Source organism: Epinephelus lanceolatus, chromosome 17, assembly GCF_041903045.1.
Source record: "Epinephelus lanceolatus isolate andai-2023 chromosome 17, ASM4190304v1, whole genome shotgun sequence".
Taxonomy (NCBI): Eukaryota; Metazoa; Chordata; class Actinopteri; order Perciformes; family Serranidae; genus Epinephelus; species Epinephelus lanceolatus.
In genome coordinates, this window is record NC_135750.1 from 39,941,201 (window position 1) to 39,965,227 (window position 24,027).

Sequence of the window (24,027 nt, forward strand, 5' to 3'; positions counted from 1 at the left end):
TAGTAAAAGGTTTGCCTGGTAAGACCATCCTAATGATGTAAACTCAACATTATTTTTCGCTCTCTGTATTAGTCTGGACTTGCTGCTGCCCCAAACACTTTCAGTAGGTGGGAGTACTCGTCTTGACAGACAATCAGCGTAACAAAACACTAAGAAACTCTGCGAGTGCATATTCTTGTTACAATGTCAGTGACTCTCTTTCTACAATAGCTTCAGTTATTGATGTGTTTACTCCAGAAGTGAACCGGAGCCGCCATTACTGTTCTGCAAGCTGCAAACTTTATGTAATCAACTACAATGCAGTCCCTGATTGGCTGCTTATGATTTCAACTACAGGGCCGATCCCTGATGGATTCTAATTTCTGTCAAGTGTTTGGGGTGGCAGTGAGTCCAGTCTGATACAGAGAGTGAAACGGAATGTTGAGCTCATGTTATCAAGATGGTCTTACCAGGCTAGTAAAAGGTATCCCTTAAATTCATCAGTTATCATTAATTCATATCTCATGGAATGAAATTTATGTAACAAGTTCAATTTTATTTTATGAATTAATATTTATATAGCTAGTAATTATTGTGTTTTTATTTCTATATTTCTTTATTATTTTATCTTTCTTTTCTATATATTTTTTTTATGATTCGTAACTGCTGTATTACTATGTTATATAATTTCTTAAACAAGAAAAACAAAAGGAACAAAGAGAAGAAGGTCTTACCAGCCACAGAGGAGCAAGAGGAGCCTACACCTTGCAAAGATCTGGCCAGGAACAGCAGAGCGTAGCTCGATGAGAAGGCGAACACTTCACAACAGTGAGAACAACAGAAATATAAACAAAGAAACATTAGGCACGATGCAAGCATTCTGAACTTCTGATAATGATGACACATTACATGGAACTTACTGATAGTAGAGATGAACATGATACAGAAGCCAGCAAATATGGGAAGTTGGTATCCTATTCTAAAGAGACAAAGACAGAAAAGACAGACATTACATTTGTACAGTGTGCATATAATAAGTTAAATATGTCTACGCAAATATAAATAATTAGCTTCATTCAAAGCTGAAATTCAGTCCTTTAATTGTGTCTCTTTGTAAAGCAGTGTGATCTAAAATTATTTTGTTGTGGAGTTATTTAATTATTTATTTACATGGGAAATGCTTTAGCCAGTGAGGCACGATATTGCTGTACATAAGCATAAGAATAACAAGTGAAACCCACTGTCAGTTCTAATACATTATTGCCATGGTCAACTAGGACCAGAATGGAGGATGTAGACTATCTCCAACAGTGTATGAGGTGTCAGACAGCAAGTAGCACCACCATGGAGAAATATGAAATCATTACCTAAAAGCCAAAACAATAAAAATAAACTGCTTAGCAAAAAGTGTCTTGTAACACCATAAACACTAAACATTTGCAGAAATCATGCATTTGCCTGACACATTCTTGCCAGCGAAAATTGTTAGCCTGACATTTTAACAAGAGGAGGATGACAACATTTTTTTTTAATAAGATGCTAAAAGCTGCCATGCACATGAGAGCCAGTGTATTCCCCTGGAGATACCTGGCATGCTTGACTTGCCTTGTATTGTCCTCTGTCAGGAGGGAAGGTGACTAAGAACCAGTAATGTTCCTTGCCTCAATTACAGCATATCTGAGTGCCCATCTGAGACACTAAATATTGCTTTTGAGGTGAGTGCCAGTAACGTTTGAGCATCCATGTTTCTCCCTCACACCTAAACATTTATCTAACATTCTGCTCAAGTCTTCAGACTGGCTCTGTTCTGGTAGGTTTTATCTTAATAATTTTTCTGTTGTTTTTGGCCTATCATTAAGGCCATATATTAAGTTCCAAGCCCCAAAAACCTAAACCATTAGATCTTGATGAAAGAATTATTGGAGCTCAAAATATTTACTGATTCACTCAGTATAATTTGTTGAGAACAAAATGATGTAACAACAGTCAATAGAAACCAAAATCATCAACCCACTGAGGGATGGATTCAAAATCACACTGAAAATCAAAGTAAAAAAATTGAAATCATAGGCTGATCCAACTTATATCTCATAATGTGACTCAGTAGTGTGTATGGCCCCAGCGTGCCTGTATACACTCCCGACACTGTCTGGGCATGCTCCAGATGAGTCGGTGGACGGTGTCCTAAGTGATCTCCTCCCAGACCTGGATCAGGGCATCAGTGAGCTCCTGGACAGTCTGTGGCAGTACTTGGTGGCGCTGGATGCACTGATACATAACGTCCCATAGGTGCTCAGTTGGATTTAGGTCAAGGGAACGAGAGCCAGTCAATGGCATCAATGCCTGCATCATTCAGGAACTGTCTACACACTGTGGCCACATGAGACCAGGCATTGTTCTGCACCAGGAGGAACCCTGGGCCCACTGCACCAGCATAAGGTCTGACAATCACTCTAAGGATTTGATCTCGGTATCTACCAGCAGTCAGGGTACCGTTGGCTATGACATGGAGGTCTGTGCGACTCTCCAAGGATATTTCTCCCCAGACCATCACTGACCTACCGCCAAACCGGTCACGGTGGATGATGTTACAGGCAGCATAACCTTCACCATGGTGTCTCCAGACTCTTTTATGCCTGTCACGTGTGCTCAGTGTGAACCTGCTTTCATCTGTGAAGAGAACAGTGCACCAGTGGCAGACCTGCCAATTCTTGTGTTCGCTGGCAAAAGCCAAATGGGCTCAAGGTGCTGGGCTGTGAGCACAAGTCCCATTACAGGATGTCAGGCCCTCATGCCACCCTCACGGAATCTGTTTCTGACAGTTTGGTCAGGAACATGCACACCAGTAGCCTGTTGGAGGGGTTTGTAGAGCTCTGGCAGTGCTACTCCTGTTCCTCCTCGCACAAAGGAGCAGGTACCGGTCCTGCTTCTGGGTTGATGCCCTTCTACAGTCCTGTCCAGCTCTCCTTGTGTAACAGCTGGTCTCCTGGTATCTCCTCCATGCTCTTGAGACTGTGCTGGGAGACACAGCAAACCTTCTGGCGACTGCAGGTATGATTGGGCCATCCTAGAGCTGGACTACCAGTACAACCTGATTGGGTTGCAGGTACCACCTCATGCTACCAGTAGTGACACTAGCAGCACAGAAAACTAGAGAAGAATCAGTCAGGAAGGATGAGGAGAGAGCAACTGTCTATGGCCACCACATGTAAAAACATTCCCTTTTTGGGGATTGTCTTGCTTTTGCCTCTCCATTGCACCTGATATCACTTTTATTTGTTCCCTTAATTTTTTTTGAGCAGTGTATATAGTAAATTAGTAAATTGATAAGTCAGCCACTGTGCTCCACCTAATTACATGATAATGGTTCTATCTTGGCCATAACTAGTTGTTGTGTGTTATTATTATAGTGATTATTATATCAGATACCCAAATCTAAACCATCACAGTGTAGTGTGTAGGATGCAGTCTTTTAAAGATTTGACAAAATCCGACTTATCCTGCTTAGTGCTGCCGAGTTGACTGAACCCAGCAGAATTACAATAGACCAGTATAAAGTGGAAACGTTCAGTGTCTCAATTTATTATGCCTGCCTCAGGGGTAATCATGAGAATAGTTTTTTTGGTGTTTTGGTTGATTGACATGTGTCACACCCTATCACACTCAGATATGCTGGTTGAAATTAGAGTGACTAATCCAGCTATCCATGCATGAAAACAGACAGTTGCACTTGCACACACGCAATCACACATAATCAGGAAATATGCTGTATTAGATTCGGTAGGATTGGATCTGTTGTAGCACACGACTGAATGAATACCTCCGCCATTACGTCTGGAGCCTCCCATCTACAACGGGCTTGAGACGCATTGAGGACTTTGCTCCAGAGGTACTTCTTATCCTGAAGCCTCCTTGAGGAATCTGATCTTTGCTGACGTCGACCCCAGCAGGATTCAAACCCTGGAAGCCGAGTACTCTAACCACTACACTAGGGACAACATGATATTACACTGACATGTTTAACACATCCATCATTTGATTTTCCTCTCTGGAACTTAAAAAGGGAGTCTGTCTCTTTTCAATTTGTGTTGGAAGATAAGACCATAAATGTTATTCTGTATCTAACTTTTCCAAACACAAATGTAAATCTGAATCACATATTTGGCCCTGGGCTTTGTCATTTTACTTAAGATTGAATAATTTCCTCAACATAAACCACCGCACACTGATTTACTTTGATTTCTTCAGCTTTGTAGGACTACTAGTCTAGGTCTACTTATTTTTGTTTGGAATATGAAATTTACATGTGTTGTAATAGGCCATGCCCACTTTAATCAGTCATTACGAAATTTTATGCATCGATTGAGTCATGACCCTAGATCCCGTGAACCAAATGTCATACAAAGCCCTGTAGACAAATTATGAGATATAAACATTTTTGTATTTGTGGCACCCCGTAGTGGCAGAATATCCCAAGACTGTGTAACAAAGCTTAGCAGTAGCATTCAAACACATGCACCAAGTTTTGTTTCAATCCCTTAAGCCAATTTTGATTTATAAGCATTTACGTAGCCCTAGCCCTTGTTGGTTGGTCTGAGTTTGAAAGAGAGAGATCGATAGAGAGAGAGAGCAAAAGCGAGAGAGCGAGAGAGAGAGGAGACAGAGTGAGAGAGAGAGAGAGAGAGACAGAGGGCTCTAGTTTCCCGGCACGGCGCAGGGTGGCGAACCTCGTGCAGAGCTAGTTTCGAGCAGCGCAACCCAGTTTGGTAGTTTGGCAGACCAAGGTGCGCTGAGATGGGTGTGGCGGCGCAGCAGGGGGAGGTGTCAGCAGATCCAGCTTGGCGCAGTGACAGTTTCGTGCCAAAAGGCTTTGCCAAAGGTGCGCTTAAAGCTCGCCAGCTGAAACCAGGTCTACTGTCAGCGCAGGTGGAGCACAGCTGGTGTAAGCCGAAGTTTGGCTGACCGGCGGACAGTGCGCACACGTCACCAAAACCTCACAGGCAGGTTTCCAGAATGTCAGGCAAATTAACGATGCCATAAATAGGCTACCCACAAAAAACACTATCCAATGCAACTACCTGCAATCAGCACATAAATGTATCTCTATATCAACTGTCCCGTCACATCTGATGTCAGATCAAAGGGGATTGGCACCGTTTGGCATGTGTAATGGAAACCCAGCCTGATTTGATTAACACAGCTGCAAACTAATGAGTTCACATCCCTCTCAGCCAACCACAAACAGCCACAGCATCAGATAGGGAGTATATATTCAGCATCTGTCATCTTAGAAAAGTCAAAAGAAAAGAAACAGAGTGAGACTGCGAGAGAGAAAGAGAGAGAGCACACGCGCACGAGAGAAACACAACATTGATTTATGATTGTGGTGACCTCCTCCCAGGCTACCTTTGCATCATCAGTCCATGGAGGTCTGCTCGCAGTTCCGTATATTCGGACACTGCAAGCTTGGACCTCCCGGTCCAAAACATCAGTTTCCTCCTGGGAGAAGTTTGGCTGTCTGACGCTGCTGCTCTCTTCTGCCATGGCGAATTGAGTAAACTCTCATTACACCTTCGCGTGACGCATTTAAGGGCGAGGAGAAAGGCTCATTTGATTGGTGTGATGTGTGTAAAACCCACTCCACGCCTTCTCTCCTCCCTCTTTCCGACTTGCGCAGGTAGGAGGGACAGAGGTGGGAAAGAGGAGTAGCTGTGCCAGCGCGCACGGTGTACCAAACTTGCAAAATCCGCCTGGCCACACCCAGTTGGCGAAGCGCAGGTGCGCTGCGCCTCCACCTCGCCCAGTCTGCGAAACTAGAGGTCAGAGAGGTGGCTCTCGATCTGCATCAATACTCTTTGTGTGTCCATGATGGTTGCGAGCATTCACAAATAAAGGAGCACATACTGTAGTTTAGCTCTTTTTCACTGGCAAATGAGCAGGGAGATCTGGGCACTGACAAGATAGAGGGAAGTTTAACACATATGTGGAAGGGAAGGTGACAGGCAGTGTAGCACTTCAACCCAGGCAGGAAACAGAGTCTATAAAAAGGGGCAAAAAACTCAACTGGGCCTTTCTTGACACTCATAGACACACCTGAGAGAGAGCAGCTGAGCAGCAGCTGAGGTCATCCTTTGTTTCATCTTTAAATTGGTATGCTTCATTTTTAAATGTGTTTGAAAACATGATTTTAAGAGTAAAACTGCAGAACAATGAAATAGTTCTTATAGCTCATAATATTAAAAATTTATTAAATAATGGTAAAAAATGTGTTTGGTAGATTCTGCATGTTTGGTGGTGTAAACCTTGGAGTGACTGCTTAGACACATCAGCCAAGAAACAAGGCATGCCCAAGTGTAACAAAGATGTTTTAAAATTATGATTTTTGTCCCTGTTAATTAAATGTTAACATAGCGTTTTATAAAAATATATCCCAGTCACCTGCATGTCTCTGGCAGAGACAGAGGAGATTGTGTTCCAGTCTTGCAAGATACATTATTTGCTTTGAAATTACTTACACTAACACTACTACACTATAACTTTTTATTTTATGTTTTGTAAAATGTTTCTTGTAAAGTTTTCTTTTGTATAATAATGTGCTTTTTGTTTCTTTTAGTTTTCAAACAAGGAAACTATAGAGGAGCCAACCACTGTTTTCCCCAGACTTGTTGTAGAGTTTAGTATGCTTTAACCAGTTACCTGAATGAGCCGTTTTCTGTTTTATTTTTCTTGTGGGGCTTTTCTGCTTTGGTAAAGGGGGACGTAGTGGCAGCCATCTTGCATATCGTTTATTGTGTGGTTTGAGTCACCTCAGCTTGCAGTGAGTAAGTAAACCATGCAGAGCCATGTTGATTTGGTTCATGTGTAGTGTTGGTTTATACATTATTTGCCTACATATTTTGGGACCATTCATTTTTTGTGTGTCTTACATGTACTTACATCTTATGTTTTATATCTGTCCTTCCTAACAATGCAGTCTAGTCCCACATTGTTCACTATTCCTTTAATTGGTGATTTGATTTATGCATTAACTGGACTATTTACCCTACCCCTCCTCTAACATGGTTTGCATTTAGGCCTTTCATTGAAATTCCTTGCTGCTAATTGGTTACATGGAGACAGGCTTTAATTATCATAGTCAATAAAATCTTAGCAGTCTCTGGCTCCAGTCCATTCTTGGTTGTGTATCATTGGGTCACACATACAACCCACACTGTGATGATGTAAATCTGGTTGAAAATCAGCAAAGTATCCTTTTATTGATTGAGAACATAGACTGAATTATATGCTAGGACTAATGGCATCTTGTGATTTTAGATGAGTATCACAAACATGCATGATTTCTGTTCATTATGTGACAACTACTTGTGTTTCAGCCGATTCTTCTGATTATTCTTTGATACAAATTTATAGGCTACTATTAGAAAGGCAGCAATAATGTTCTGGGTTGCAGACAGAAATGTTGCTGAGGTAGTTAAAAAGCCCCCCAGCGGCAAGGCGCCGGGTGTGGTTGAGATTTGCCCTGAGATGCTGAAGGCTCTGGACACTGTTGGGTTGTCTTGGCTGACATGCCTTTTCAGTGTCATGTGGAGGTTGGGTACAGTGCCTGCAGAGTGGAAGATCGGGATGGTGGTTCCCATTTTCAAAAAAGGTGACCGGAGGGTGTGCTCCAACTATCGGGGTATCACACTGCTCAGCCTCCCGGGTAAAGTTTACTCCAGGATGCTGGAGGCTCCAACCGATTGTCAAACCTTTGATTCAGGAAGAGCAATGCAGATTCCGTCCTGGCTGACCAGCTCTTTACCCTTGCGAGGCTGCTGGAGAGGTCTTGGGAGTTTGCCTAACCAGTCTACATGGGGTACCGGGCTCGCTGCTGTGAGCCATCCAGTCCCTGTATGACCAAAGTGACAGTTATGTCTGCATACTCGGCATAAAGTCAAACACGTTCCTGGTGGGTGCTGGCCTTTGCCAGGGTTGTCCTTTGTCACCGATCCTGTTTGTGATTTTCATGGACAGGATCTCGAGGTGCAGCCAGGGAGAGGAAGGGGTCTGGTTTGGGTACCTCAGAATTGCATCTCTGCTTTTTGCAAATGATGTGGTTCTGTTGGCTTCATCACACTGTGACCTCCAGCATGCAATGGGGCAGTTTGCAGCCGAGTGTGAAGCAGTTGGGATGAAAGTCAGCACCACCAAATCTGAGGCCATGGTTCTCTGCTGGAAACGGGTGGATTGCCCTATCTGGGCTGGGGGAGAGTTACTGCCTCAAGTGAGGGAGTTCAAGTATCTGGAGGTCTTGTTCATAAGTGAGGGTAGAATGGAGCATGAGATGGATTGGCGGTTTGGTGCAGCTTCTGCAGTGATGCGGGTGCTGTGCCAGTCAGTTGTGGTGAAGAGGGAGCTGAGCCTGAAGGTAAAGCTTTCAATTTACTGGTCCATCTACGTCCCAACCCTCACCTATGGTCATCATGAGCTCAGGAATGAGATCACGGATACAAGTGGCTAAAATGAGTTTTGTCCGTGGGGTGACTGGGCTCAGCCTTAGAGATAGGGTGAAGAGCTCAGACATTCAGAGGGAGTTCAGAGTAGAGCCACTGCTCCTTCGCGTTGAAAAGGGTCAGTTGAGGTGGTTCAGGCATCTGATCAAAATGCCTCCTGGGCACCTCCCGCTGGAAGTGTTTCGGGCGCGTCTCACTGGTAGGAGGCCTGGGACAGACCCACAACCCCCCTAAAGGGATTACATATCTCATCTGGCCTGGGAACGACTTGGGGTCCCCCAGGAGGAGCTGGAAAGTGCTGGGGAGAGGCATGTCTGGGGTGCTTTGCTTGGCCAACTGTCCCTGCGACACGATAAGCAGATGAAAATGGATGGATGGATGGATTGCCGACAGAAACCCTTTACCAGCTATTTCCCCAAACAGTAAATGATACATTAGTTATGCCACCACACAGAAACATAAAGACATAGACAGAAGAGACAAAAACGTACCTGTTTGTGAGTGGCCCTACAAAGGGGTTGGTAATCAGCTGTACAGTGGCCTTGGAGGCGAACAGCATTCCCACTTTGACATTCTCACTGAGCAGCTTGCTGGCGGACTTGGGGCAGTCGGAGGAGTTGCGTGGCAGCTCTGTCGTGGTGGGGGCCGTAGAGACCAGGTCGGTCGACCTGACTGTGGTGTTGGAGATCGAAGTCCTCAAGGTGTTGTCATACAAGGACACAATGCTTTGGAAGGCACCTGGAGGACTCCGCTGTGACAAGGTGTTGTTTTTCAGCACCGTGTCTGCTGACTCATCCAGGTTGTACAGGTAGCTGGGAATGATGGGAACTAGCAGGCATAAAGAGGCAAGAAGAGATTGATACAATGAAATATGACGTAACCACTGACTGATGCTCACAGGCATGTTGCAACTCCAGATGTCATTACATCATGTCAACAGAGAACCAGAAGGGGTTCTTCAAGGTCGATTTACAAACACTACCCTGAAGAAAAACAGAAACTACAAAGAGGCCAAGGTTTTTCAGACACTTAAAGGTTGACACATTCCATATGTGTGTATATTTCTTTTTTCATCGACCAATCGATTAGTTGAAGAGTAGGAAGAATTTAAGAGGACCAAGATTTTCTTTGGTAAACTACAGCCTTACTGTTGACAGTCAGTACAGTTACATGATATTAGAGAAACTCGATTTATTGTGTTAGTCCCACTAAAACTGGACTTTTATAATACATGTAAAAATGTTAGTCCAACTGAAATCATACTAAATCGATTTTGTCAAAGATGGACTAACACACCCAGATAATGTGATTGTGAGTCAAATCACTCGTGCATGTATACAGTCAATCTGACCCAGACTGGCCTAGGCGCTTTGCGCATGCTCCAGTTTCCACCCCGGGCTTTGACCCGGAAGTCGAAAGCATTAAATAACAGAAAAAGAAGCCGGTAACAACATGGCAAAATCTAGATCCAGAGTCATGCATTTTCAGACGGACAAAATGTACAGAGCTGGGGCGTCGGTGGCTTAGTGGTAGAGCAGGCGCCCCATGTACATGGCTGTTGCCGCAGCGGCCTGGGCTCGAGTCCAGCCTGCGGCCCTTTGCTGCATGTCATCCCCCCTCTCTCTCTCCCCTCTTCAAACTTACCTGTCCTGTCTATTAAAGGCAAAATGCCCTAAAAATATCTTAAAAAATAATAATAAAAATGTACAGAGCTGTAAAGTTGTCCACCATGGTCCAGTTTGCCCCTAGATAACTGTAGCTAACTTGTTTGTCGATTGTTTGGTCTGTGATGTAATAGATCAACCAGAAAAAGGTCCAGTACTAACAAGATGAAAGGGGGCATATCGGCACCTATCATAGCGGAGTGGGACACACTTAGTTCAATAAATAGATAACCCTCCCGTGCTTATATCCTGGGACAAGGATAGTAGTCCAATTAAATGGAATAGTCAAGCTCTAACCGTAGCTCCACTTAACTGTGCATGTAAATGTACTGAGTGACGTGTATGGATTATCCAGAGTAACTGGTTCACTGTGTCCAGAAGAAATGTTGCTGGTGATTTTATTTTATGTCAGTTTTAACAGCTACAAAAGATATTCCATTCACCTCAACTGTATTAGATGGTAGGAGATATTTCAGAAGTTTCAGAAGGAGACAAAATTTTGGGGGAATGTGTAAAGAACAATGTAGATAACATCTGATTATATCCTGTTGACAGAGTGGTGTATCCATTAAAAAACAGTTTTGATTAAGAGTTAGAACCAAGAAATGTGCTGTGAATGGCAGATACTGTGTTGTGCTCACTGGTACGTTTTCTGTTTTTGTTCATTTGTTGTTTTCTGCTTTCCTTCTCTGATTACATTCACCAGGGAGGAACTCTATGACATCCAACAACTAACTTGCCATAGTTTTTCACCAGTGCTTTACCAAGCTATTAATTGGAGGAGATGCAGCAGCTCTCTATGGTGTATGATGAGCAGGAGATGCTAGCAAGGTATTCCTTGAGCAGGTATTAATCTAACACAATAGAGATTTAAAATTAAGCTCCTGTCAGTGCATTATGTGAATGTCCACTCTTGTGATTGAACAAGATCAACAAGCTCATGCTTCTGAACAGAGCAAACACGGATTTTTTGCAGATCTGCTGCCCTGTGCTTCACTGACACCTGGCTTGAAAAACATATCCCCAACACTCTATCTGCTGAGCTTCCAGTTCTTCTGAAATCTGCTTCTAAATACACGGAGGTTAGTGTTCAATTCAATTCAATTCAATTCAATTCAATTCAATTCAGTTCAATTCAATTCAATTTTATTTATAAAGCCCAGTGTCACAAATCACAATTTGCCAGATAAGGAAAGCCTTCCCAAAAAAACAGATGTCATTGATGAAGAAATCCTGCAGTCCTTAACTAGAAACTCTTCATTGAGTGTAAACACTTTTATTCACCATAGAACTTTTCATTGTTCATTTTGGTTATACCTCCGTCCTCAGGCTTGTGTCAGCGAGGTATAATAACATCTAAGTGACCATATTACTATTGCGGAGAAAAAAACATCCAGACTCCCTGCTTATTATTCTTGGGGACTTTAACAGAGCAACCTTCAGCCATTAATTGCCAAAATAATGACAACATATTTGGTGTCTCATCTATGACAGTAAGACGTTGGACCACTGCTACACAACACTTAGGGAAGTCTCATGCTCTGTCCACTGTGCAGCTTTGGACTCTCTGATCACTGTCTGGCTAGTCATCTCTGACCTACAAGCAATATCTAAAATCTGCTAAGCCTGTAGGGAGATGGACCACTAGGCAAAACTGGAGTTACTGACTGAGTACAGGAGATGATCCCCTCACAATGTGGAAAACAATTACCTAAATGTGTTTTTTAGTGGGTTTGATAAGCCCACCTTCACACTTCCCACCCATTCTGACTCCCACCCCTCTGGCCGAGAGGATGTGTCACACCTATCGTCACACAGATCTTGTGGCGGCAGTAGCTCAGTCCATAAGGACTTGGGTTGGGAACTGGAGGGTCGCCTGTTCAAGTCCCCATCCGGACCAAAATATGGAGGGTGGACTGGTAGCTGGAGAGGTGCCAGTTCACCTCCTGGGCACTGCTGAGGTGCAAGGCGCCGCTCGGAGCGCCCGTCATGCCCCACTCTGACATCTCTCCACTTAGTGCATGTATAGGCACTATTTGTGCGTGTGTGTGTGTTCGGACCTGTGTGTAATTGACAACAGAGTGAAAAATTTAATTGAATTTCCCCTCAGGGATTAATAAAGTATATATATAAAAAAAAATAAAAAAAAATCTTCAGCAGCTCACTGGAGCTGTGTGAAGTCCACAATCATCAGTGAATTTAAAAAATGACCGCATTGCCTTGATATCTGTGGTCAAGAAAATCTCCGAGAGGTTGGTGTTGGCCCATCTAAAGGACAGGCTCTCTTAGGGCTGGGCGGTATATTGATTTTTTACAATGTATCGATATATTTTCAAGCAAGATATAGATTTAGACAATACCGTTTATATCGATATAGGGTAAAGTTGCGCCACATAATACATTTTGGTGTTCATCTCTCCTCTCTAACACTTTCTACACAGCTCTGCCCCACTCACTCACTCACTCACTCACTCACTCACTCACAGTGTCTCCATCAACACTAAGAGAGACACAGAGCTGCTCCTCGGTCTATATGTTGCACAAGCTACGCTTAATCAGTCTGTGAGATGAATGCCGTTACTGCCTTTGCACACGTACAATACTGTGAGCCTTTTCCTCTGTAACTTTCAGCCACGTCTAGTCAAGCGCTGATTTGTGTTTCTGTTATCAGTTTAGACACCCGGTGCCACGCTGAGCTGTACACCAACTCCTTCTCTGGGGTAGGTCCAAAAGCCGGGCCACCTGCAGTCAAGCAGGTAGCGGTGACGTCTTGCTGACCGCAGCCAACACCTGACCGACCGTTTTTCCCCCTCAAACAAGCCATGCTTGTTGTGAGACTCTCCTCACCAGAGAGAGAGGTGTTTTTACAAGTCTCTGTATGTTCAGCTCACATTACTTTTGTAGCTTCTAACTGAATGCAGTATGCAGATGATGACCCCAGATCTTCACTGCATGTTACACACATCTCTCCCAATACTGGGGGGGCGGATGCAAATACTGCCAACCAAGTCACCTTGCTGCCCCTCTCTCTCTCTCTTTCTTCTTCCATTCCTCTCTCTCCCTCTCTCTCTCTCTCTTTCAGTCAATCAATCAATCAATTTTATTTATAAAGCCCAATATCACAAATCACAATTGGCCTCACAGGGCTTTACAGCATACGACATCCCTCTGTCCTTTGGACCCTCACAGCGGATAAGGAAAAACTCCCCCCCAAAAAAACCTTTAACAGGGGGAAAAAAATGGTAGAAACCTCAGGAAGAGCAACTGAGGATGGATCCCTCTTCCAGGATGGACAGACGTGCAATAGATGTCGTACGGAACAGATCAACATGATAAATTAACAGTAATCCCTATGACACAATGAGACAGAAAGAGACACAGAGACAGAGAGAGATGCAGGACAGACAGTAGGACAGTAGCTTATAACAACATTAATGAAAGTAATAATATTATAATAATAATTACGGCTATTGTGGTACAATACGTTGAAAGTATATATTAATATATAATAGGATACATATGTGCCAATAATCATGTGTATAATAACAGGAGAAGTATGACTAATGATAACAGCAGCGGCAGGAGGCATCAGGCAGGACCATGGCAGCAGCAACACGACACACGTCACACTATCCAGGCACCACTGCGATATAAGTTAACCTGTGAGACAGTGGAGCACAAAGGCTCTGGAGAAGAAGCCGAGTTAGTGACATGCAATACGGCCGAGTTAGCGAGATGCAGTATCAGGACATGAGTGCTAGCAACGGAGAGAGAGAGAGAGAGAGAGAGAGAGAGAGAGAGAGAAGGAGAGAAAGTGCCCGGTGTATTATAGGAGTTCCCCCGGCAGACTAGGCCTAAGTCAGCCGAACCAGGTACAAGGCAAGCCTGATTAACATAGGACGCACAGGAGAGGGGCAGACCAGTCATCCAGTGGGCTGTCAACAGATGAATCCGGGAGTGAGGCCACCTCCAGCCAGGCACGTTTTTTAGGGCCACCACCACGGCGCACCATCAAGACCAGAGCGGCCGCAAGAGGAGGCCAACACGACAGGGAGGTAGGAGACACAAGCAGGCGCACAAGGCGATCCCCAAGGTCTCGAACATAATTAATTTATCTAAGAGACAGCTTAATGATCAAGAAACTTCTCAGTTATCGAAGGGCTTGTCCTTTGTGCCATCTAAAGAAGCGAATCCATTTACGACAAAAGTTGAACTCGTTTTTTCGTACAGTAAAGTTGAGATCGTTCTTTTGCAAAGACCCTGAACACAGTTCTCCTTCTGTGCGCTATGATCCAAGTATTGCAGTAGGAGGGACTGTTGAACCACGAGCCGACCAGAGATTTAAACCTTCATCCCCCCAGTGACTAATGCCTCTGTACAAACATTTTGCCGTTTGGTTGGAGATGACATCAAGTCTGGGCTTTTGTCTTCTGACACTAACAAATGCTTTTCGAATTTATCTCCTGAAGAAAAACAAGCTCTTGAAGATCTCTCTAATAATGACACTATTGTAATTCGTATTGCAGGTAAGGGGTGCTATAGTTTTACAGAATAAAGAAGCATATTGTGCAGAAATAATGAATCAATTGAGTAACACTGCTTTTTACACCCCACTCAGCTGTGATCCCACTCCTAAGTTTTTAAAGGAAATTAAGACCACTCTTGACTGGGCAGCAAGTAGTCAATTTATCTCCCAGGAGGAATACAAGTTTTTGCTACAGGCCTATCCTATACGGCCAATTTTTTACACTCTGCCTAAAGTCCATAAAAGTTGTCAAGAGCCTGTCCCAGGTCGTCCGATTGTATCTGGCATAGGGTCCCTCACGGAACCGATTTCCCAGTTTATTGATTTTCATATTAAATCACTAGTAACTCAGTTACCCTCTTACATACGTGATACATCTGATTTTTTGACCAAACTTAAGCATGTAGGTGAGATTAATGAAACTGACTTTCTGTGTACTATGGATGTGGCAAGTTTGTACACTAATGTGCCACATAAAGAAGGACTAGAAGCTTTACAATATTATCTGAACTCAAGGGTACAACAGATACCATCTGCAGAGTTTTTGATGAAATTGTCTGAAGTTGTTCTAACAAAAAATTATTTTAGATTTGGGAAAGATTTTTTTCTGCAAAAACAGGGGGTCTCAATGGGCAGCCCATTCAATCCTAACTATGCCAACCTATTTATGGGTAAATTTGAAGCAGATTATGTTTACTGTGACAATCCCTACTTCTCTCTAGTCAAATGTTGGTATAGATATATTGATGACTTGTTTTTTATCTTTTCCGGCACGGCTGATGAATTGGAAACTTTTAATGAGTATTTGAACTCTAGATTACATTCAATTAAATTCACCTTAGAGTCAAGCAGAGTATCTGTGTCCTTTTTGGATGTGAGGGTGAACAAATCAGAGTTATTACATACCACGGTTTTTCGTAAAAAGACAGACAGGAATAATTATTTACATTTTTCCAGTTATCACCCACACAGTCTAAAGAAGAGCTTACCCTACAGTCAGTCACTGAGATTGAAAAGAATCTGCAGCTCAGAGGAAGATTTTCAAAAACAGGCTCATGAGTTATGTGATTGTTTTCGAGAAAAAAAGTATGACCAAAGGATATTGAATGCATGTATGTCCAAAGTTTGTGAGATAGAGAGGGAAAGTTTGTTTGAGCCCAAGGCTCCTCATTCCAGTCAGAAGTCTATTGTATTAACTACCACTTTTTCTCCAGTTTCTCAGTTGATTAAAGACAGCGTTAGAAAACACTGGCATATTCTGTCAAGCAACCCTGTCGTTGGAGGTGAGTTTGTCAACCCTTCTTTATTCGCCTATAAGCGATCGAGTAACTTGAAAACTTGAAAAAGTGAAAACAGATTTTTATGTCAAACCCTCACATTTTTTGAGTTCCTTGTCCCCGGGAAACTTTGCCTATTTAAACTGTGTAAATTGTAATTCACTGATTAAAGGGGACCATTTTACACACCCTCACACAGGCAGGAAAATTAAGGTGAGGGGGAGGATCACATGTAGAACTACACATGTAGTCTACTTGATAAAATGTCCATGTGGTTTCTGTTATGTAGGAAAGACTAAAAGAGAACTAAAAATCAGAATCTCAGAACATAAAAGCAACATTAGAAACCAGGACGAGAAGTCACCTATCGCCAGGCATTTTAATTCAGCTGGCCATGGTGTCTCGAGAGAAACTCCTCCAGCGAGAGGCTTATTGGATCCATTTTTTACAGACTGAGCATCCGAAAGGATTAAATGAGAAATTGGTGTTATCATGTTTTTTGTAATTGTAGATGGTGATATGTATGCGGTCCATTATTATTGTCTGGGGTGATCTGCATGGCTCTACTGACAGCTGCACATGTAGACTCACTACTTTTCACAGACAGTATATGGACCATATCTATTAGTCACACATCTGTTAACTACGTTAATATGGACCTATGTAGGTTCTATTGTTGTTGTCTTTGGCATATTGTTGGACATTATTGACACTTTTGGTCATGACAAAAAGTTGGTGTCGATTTTTACAAAGTTTCTCGTATTTTGATTTTTTGATATTGTATTATATACTTGATGATTTTTTATCTTTCTATTATACTTAGACTATTTTTCTATTATATCTAGACTATTCGATGTATTATTTATGAATGGTCTGTATTTGTACCTTTGTAATGTTGTCAATCGGAACCAGCTGGCTTCTGTTAAAAGGGTGACACACCCACAAACCACTTAATGCTGAGGACGGCTATGAGCTGAAACGCATCCGTTTATCTGCTGCTGTGCAGTTTATTAAATTAAAAGTGTTACACTTATAAGTGAGTGCTGTCAGGTTTTTGGACCGGCACCCTATTACTTTTTTGAGACTTTTTGAGTGAGCACGCCAAGTCTGCTGATTACAAGGCAAGCCTGAGCCAGCCCTAACTATAAGCTTTATCAAAGAGGAAAGTCTTGGGCTCTACTTTCCCGGCGCAGCGCAGGGTGGCGCAGGGTGGCGAACCCCACGCAGAGCTAGTTTCGAGCAGCGCAACCCGAGGCGCGCTCAGTTTGGTAGTTTGGCAGTTTGGCAGACCGAGGTGCGCTGAAATGGGTGTGGCGGCGCAGCAGGGGGAGGTGCTGACAGATCGAGCTTGGCGCAGTGACAGTTTCGTGCCAAAAGGCTTCGCCGAAGGTGCGCTAAAAGCTTGCCAGCTGAAACCACGTCTACTGTCAGCGCAGGGGGAGCGCAACCGGTGTAAGCTGAAGTTTGGCTGACCGGCGGACAGTGCGCACACGTCACCAAAACCTCACAGGCAGGTTTCCAGAATATCAGGCACATTAACGATACAATAAATACCCCAAAAACCACTATTCAATGCAACTATCTGCAATCAGCACATAAATGTATCTTTATATCGACTGTTCCCTCACATCTGATGTCAGATCAAAGGGGATTGGCACCGTTTGGCACGTTTGGCACGCGTAATGGAAACCCAGCCTGATTTGATTAACACAGCTGCAAACTAATGAGTTCACATCCCTCTCAGCCAACCACAAACAGCCACAGCATCAGATAGGGAGTATATATTCAGCATCTGTCATCTTAGAAAAGTCAAAAGAAAAGAAACAGAGTGAGACTGTGAGAGAGAAAGAGGGAGCACACGCGCACACGAGAGAAACGCAACATTGATTTACAATTGTGGTGACCTCCTCCCAGGCTACCTTTTTATCATCAGCCCGTGGAGGTCTTCTTGCAGTTCCGTATATTCGGACACAGACCTCCCAGACCAAAACATCAGTTTCCTCCTGGGAGAAGTTTGGCCGTCTGACGCTGCTGCTCTCTTCTGCCATGGCGAATTGAGTAAACTCTCATTACGCCTTCGCGCTGTGCATTTAAGGGCGAGGAGAAGGCTCATTTGATTGGTGTGATGTGTGTAAAACCCACTCCACGCCTTCTCTCCTCCCTCTTTCCGACTTGCGCAGGTAGGAGGGACGGAGGTTGGAAAGAGGAGTAGTTGCGCCAGGCGCACGGTGTGTGCCAAACTTGCAAAATCCGCCTGGCCACACCCAGTTGGCGAAGCGCAGGTGCGCTGCGCCCCCGCCTCGCCCTGTCTGCGAAACTAGAGCCCCTTAAGTCTAGTGTTAAATGTGGAGATGGTGTCTGCCTCCCGGACCACAACAGGAAGATGGTTCCACAGGAGAGGAGCCTGATAGCTGAAGGCTCTGGCTCCTGATCTACTTTTGGTAACTTTAGGGACCACAAGTAACCCTGCATTCTCAGAGCGCAGTGTTCTGTTGGGATAATATGGCACTATGAGCTTTCTACGATATGACGGAGCCTGACCATTTAGAGCTTTACAAGTTAGGAGTAGGATTTTAAATTCAATTCTGGATTTCACAGGGAGCCAGTGCAGAGAAGCTAAAACAGGAGAAATGTTTTCTCACCTCTTAGTTCCTGTCAGTACACATGCCACTGCGTTCTGAATTAGCTGGAGAGTTTTTAAAGACTTACTAGAGCTACCTGATAATAGAGAGTTACAGTAATCGAGCCTAGAGGTAACAAAAGCGTGGACCAATTTTTCTGCATCTTTTCGGGTCAGGATAGGCCTAATTTTCGCAATATTACGCAGATGAAAAAATGCAGTCCGTGAAGTTTATTTTAAATGGGAGTTAACAGACAAATCTTGATCAGATGTTACTCAGAGTTTCTTACAGTAGTGCTAGAGGCCAGAGCAATGCCATCCAGAGAAACTATGTCATTAGATAGAGTCTCTGAGTTGTTTGGGGCCAAGAACAATAACTTCAGTTTTGTCTGAATTTAACATCAGGAAATTGGAGCTCATCCAGGTTTTTATGTCTTTAAGGCAATTTTGAAGTTTAGTTAATTGATTAGTTTCTTCTGGCTTCATCGATAAATACAATTGTGTATCATCCGCATAGCAATGAAAATTTACAGAGTGATTTCTTATGGTGTTACCTAAGGGAAGCATGTATAGAGTGAAATCGGGAGAGAAGCTATCTAAATATATATTAGGTCTTACAGCTGTGTTTGAGGGCAGATAGGTACTATCTGAGGACAAGAGGTCATGAATTTTGCCTTTAATAGTTAGAATTTTGTCATTTAAAATGCTCATTAAATCATTACTGCTAAGGGCTAAAGGAATACAAGACTCAATAGAACTGTGACTCTCAGTCAGCCTGGCTACAGTGCTGAAAAGAAATCTGTGGTTGTTCTTATTTTCTTCTATTAATGCTGAGTAATAGTTTGCTCTGGCATTGCGGAGGCCCCTCTTATATGTTTTGAGACTGTCTGCCCAGACTAACTGAGATTCTTCCCGTCTGGTTAATCGCCAATTCCTTTCAAATTTTCTTGATATTTGTTTTAACAATTCAGAAGAGTTAAAAGTCGGTACAGGAAACCTCTGTTACTGAAGGACATGGTATTAAATTTAACGATGACGGGGGGGTCCTGCCTCAGGTGGAGGAGTTTAAGTATCTTGGGATCTTATTCACAGTGGGAGATTGACAGGCGGATTGGGGCAGCGTCAGCAGTGATGCAGGCGCTTAACCTCTACGTTGTGGTGAAAAGGGAGCTTAGCCAGAAAGTGAAGCTCTTGATTTACTGGTCGATCTACGTTCCAACCCTCACCTATGGTCATGAGCTCTGGGTAGTGACAGAAAGAACGAGATCGCGAGTACAAGCAGCCGAAATGAGTTTCCTCTGCAGGGTGGCTGGGCTCAGCCTTAGAGATAGGGTGAGGAGCTCAGACATCCGGGAGGGACTCGGAGTAGAGCCGCTGCTCCTCCACATTGAGAGGAGCCAGTTGAGGTGGTTCGGGCAGCTGGTAAGGATGTCTTCCGGATGCCTCCCTTGGGAGGTGTTTCGGGCATGTCCAACCAGGAGGAGACCTCGGGGCCGCCCCAGGACACGCTGGAGGGATTACATCGCCCGGCTGGCCTGGGAATGCCTCGGTGTTCCCTCGGAAGAGCTGACGGAGGTGGCTGAGGAGAGGACTGTCTGGGCTTCTTTGCTGAGGCTGTTGCCCCCGCGACCCGGACCTGGATAAGCGGAGGACGACGAGTACGAGTACGAGTACGAGTACGAGCACTATCTGATAAACATCTGGTATCGTAACTGTTGCTGAGTGGCGTGTAATTGAGTAAAAAGAAATTAAAAGTTATTAAATAATGATCTGTTAGCAAGGGATTCTGTGGAAAAACTGTTAGGTTATCAATTTCAATTCCATACGTCAGGACTAGATAGAGGGTATGGTTAAAACAATGAGTGGGTTTATGTACACCCTGACTGAAGCCAATGGAGTCTAATAATGAGATAAACGCAGTAGCCAGGGAGTCATTATCAACGTCAACATGAATGTTAAAATCACCTACAATAATAACTTTATCTAAAAACTCTGAGAATTCAGACACAAATTCAGAATACGGGCCAGGAGCACGGTACACTATAACAAATAGAAGTGGCTGCGAGGTTTTCTAGGTCGGATGTAAAAGACTAAGAACAAGGCCTTCAAATGAATTATAATCTAGTTTAGGTTTAGGGCTGATTAACAGACTAGAGTTAAAAATGGCTGCAACTCCCCCTCCTTGGCCGCTGCCTCGAGGAATGTGGGTATTATTATGACTGGGAGGAGTGGATTCATTCAGACTAACATATTCATCTTGACACAGCCAGGTTTCAGTGAGGCTGAGTAAATCAATATGATTATCTGATTAATATATCAGATATTAATGATAATAACTACTAACACTGCTTTAGATGACAGCGACCTGATATTTAACAGTCTGCATTTAATTCTCCTGTTTTGTCTTTCTGTCACAGAAGAGGTTTTAATTTTTATGAGGTTGTTATGCACAACTCCCCGTTGTTTGATTTTAGATTTAGATAATTTAGGTGGTCAGGGGACAGACACCGTTTGTATAAAACTATGGGTGGGTAACTGCCCTGAAGCTCAGAGAAGCGTGTAGGACTGTGACTCTGAGTCCTGGTCTCAACTCTGGGTTGTCAGGGTTTTGAATTACTAATAAACTTGACCAGGTTCCTAGATATGAGAGCAACTCCATCCAAAGTGGGATGAATGCCGTCTCTCCTAATAAGACCAGGTTTTCCCCAGAAAGTTTGCCAATGATTAACGAAACTCACATTGTTTGCTGGACACCACCTGGACAGCCAGCGATTGAATGATGGCATGCGGCTAAACATGTCATCAGTGGTCAGATTAGGGAGGGGTCCAGAGAAAACTACGGAGTCCGACATAGTTTTAGCATATTCACACACCGAGGCTGCCAATGATCAGACTTTTCTCCTCAGCGGGTGTGTCGCTGAGTGGGGCAAAACGGTTGGAAACATGATCGGGCTGGTGGTGAACTGTGGGCTTCAGCTTGGAACTACGCTTCTCCCGGACAGTTACCCAGGCCCGTGGCTGCATGGGGGTTACTGGGGGACTGCTAGCTGGGATTTATGCTGGGTGAATTTGAGTTGCTATGGCTACTATTGATGGTCCATCACTGGAGCTGGTACTAGAAATGACAATACAAATATAGATAACCAGGTGAGACCAAAAGTCCAATCAGTGACAAGACCATATGATTATACAATAGGATCCATGTGTGCCAACAGACATGTCGCCTCCTCAAATGGAAGGGGTGTGGCCTCAGGAATCAACATAAAAGGCAACAGGTGTCACGAGCCTAAGAGAAACAATCTACAGGGCTGAACGTCCCAAACTGGAGGCACACATAAAGCAACAATATAAAAATGGCAATGCAAATCAATCCATCACTGGAGCTCCTGCCAGCTCTAATCCCAGCAAAGTCTCTTCCTAGTAAGAAGTGAGGTGGAGGGATGGCAGGGTGCACGAGCTAGCTAGGTAATTGTTGTCTCATTTGTGGTCTGATAAACAGAGAGAGAAAGATTTTGACCAAATATATTCAACAACAGGAAAAACTGAGCGCACACATAGCTACAATAAACTCTGTAAACTGTAAATTGATGATATGGTATGGAGCTCTCTGGACGCCTCTCTGTCAGCTTTGCAAAATATATGCTAACCTATGCTATTTAATTTACTTACAAATATCATCTATAATTTTTATGATTAAAATTGGACAACATTGGTTACGCACAACTTTGAGTCACTTATCAGGATAAGGAAATCAACCCACCACTTTGACAACTCTCCTTCTGCTAACTCTGCTAACTGGCTGGTGGAGGTTTTCAAAGGTAAACATCAGAGAAAACATCAAAGGAAAAGTGAAAAAGATAAGCTCCAGCTACAATCCCGACTGCACAGACAAGCTACTGCAAAGATCTCAGCATTTGAAGAGGTACCAAGGCAAACATGGAGGAAGTAAACACCAACTAAGATCACTGCCTCATGGAAGATCTTTGTTAAGCATCCTGCTAGTTAACGTACAGGCTTTGGATAATAAACTGGACAATCTTTATGTCTATCAGTTTTCAGTGGGATATCAGGAACATATTGTGCTTTGTTTTACCAAAACTTGGCTAGATCCTGAAATACCAGACAGCGCCATTGAACCAGGTGAGTCTTTTGCCATATACCAATGCGAAAGAAAAGACGACTCTGGTAAGAAGGACGGAGGCGTGTGCTTCAGTGAGAGTTTGTGTGGTATAAGGAATATTTAAATGCTATCCTGTTCCTGCTCACCTGATCTGGGGTTATTGTCGCTCAAATGCAGACCACACTTTCTACCTAGAGAATTTACATGGGCCATTATAACAGCAATCTACATTCCAGCACAAGTTAATACAGAGGCTGCCCTGTTGGATCTCTGCAAAGACCTGAACTGCTTACAGACCGGTAATCCTGACACTGTGCTCATTGTTGCTGGAGACTTTAATCAGGCTCTTCCTAAGAAGGTTATGCCTGACTTCAATTGACATATTGACAGCGCCAAAGGGGGAATACGAACACTGGATCAGTGTTATATGCCAACCAGAAGTGGCTACAGAACAGAACTGCTTTCTCCATTTGGTAACAGCAACCATAAGGCCATCTTGTTGAAATCAATGTATGTAGACAAACTACAGCTCATACACCCAGTGATGTGAGAGGTCAGGAAATGGTCAGGCCAACTGGAGACCGGCCTGCAGTCTGCACTACACAGCACCGTCTGGAGCAAGTTCCACGGCACCACCGTCAATGTCACTGATGACATCAATGAACTCACTGAGTCTGTGGTAGATTTAATTTGTAAAACTACGGAAGCAACTGTGTCAGAAACCACAGTTAAATCATTCCACATTCAGAAACCATGGATTACCAGAACTATCTAGCATGCCATAAAAACATACACTGCAGCTTACAAATTAGGACTGCAGTCAGGAAACATGAATAATTATAAAGCAGCAGCCTACAATGTAAGAGGAAGAGTAAACGAGGCAAAAGGGATTACAGGAAGAAAGTGGAATTACAGTTCCAAGAAGGCAATCCAAAAAGCATGTGGCAAGGTCTAAGAAGTATGACAGATTACAAGCCCACACCTCCCTTCCAGTGCTGATGCATCCTTATTAGGTGAGCTGCACAATTTCTTTGCTCGCTTTGAGGTTATCAGCATTCAACAAGCAAAAACAGCTAAAGCAGAGGTTAATGGATGGGTGGATGTACCTTTCACACCTGTCTGTCTGAGCATGATGTCAGGAGGGCTTTCAAGCATATGAACACCAAGAAAGCAGCAGGACCAGTAACCTGTAAAATAGGGCGAGTCCTCAAACTATGCACTTACCAACTAGCGCTGATGTTCACAACAATTCAACCAGTCACTGTCTCAGTCTGTCATACCCACATGCTTCAAGAAGTCCACCATCATTCCTGTGCCAAAGAAAACAAAAACAACCTGCCTGAATGATTA

General features: G+C 43.6%; 1 protein-coding gene across 2 annotated transcripts in view; it reads right to left on the bottom strand.

Annotated features, from left to right (window-relative positions):
- Positions 1-24,027, bottom strand: part of slc18a2 (solute carrier family 18 member 2) — a 170,676-nt gene that overhangs the window by 124,463 nt on the left and 22,186 nt on the right. For both annotated transcript variants that reach the window (XM_078176169.1, XM_033613456.2), the window contains exons 3-5: positions 8,963-9,299; positions 900-958; positions 714-797 (exon numbers count right to left, since the gene is read on the bottom strand). In XM_078176169.1, coding sequence (XP_078032295.1) covers positions 714-797; positions 900-958; positions 8,963-9,299 — 480 coding nt within the window. The remainder of the gene's footprint in view (positions 1-713; positions 798-899; positions 959-8,962; positions 9,300-24,027) is intronic.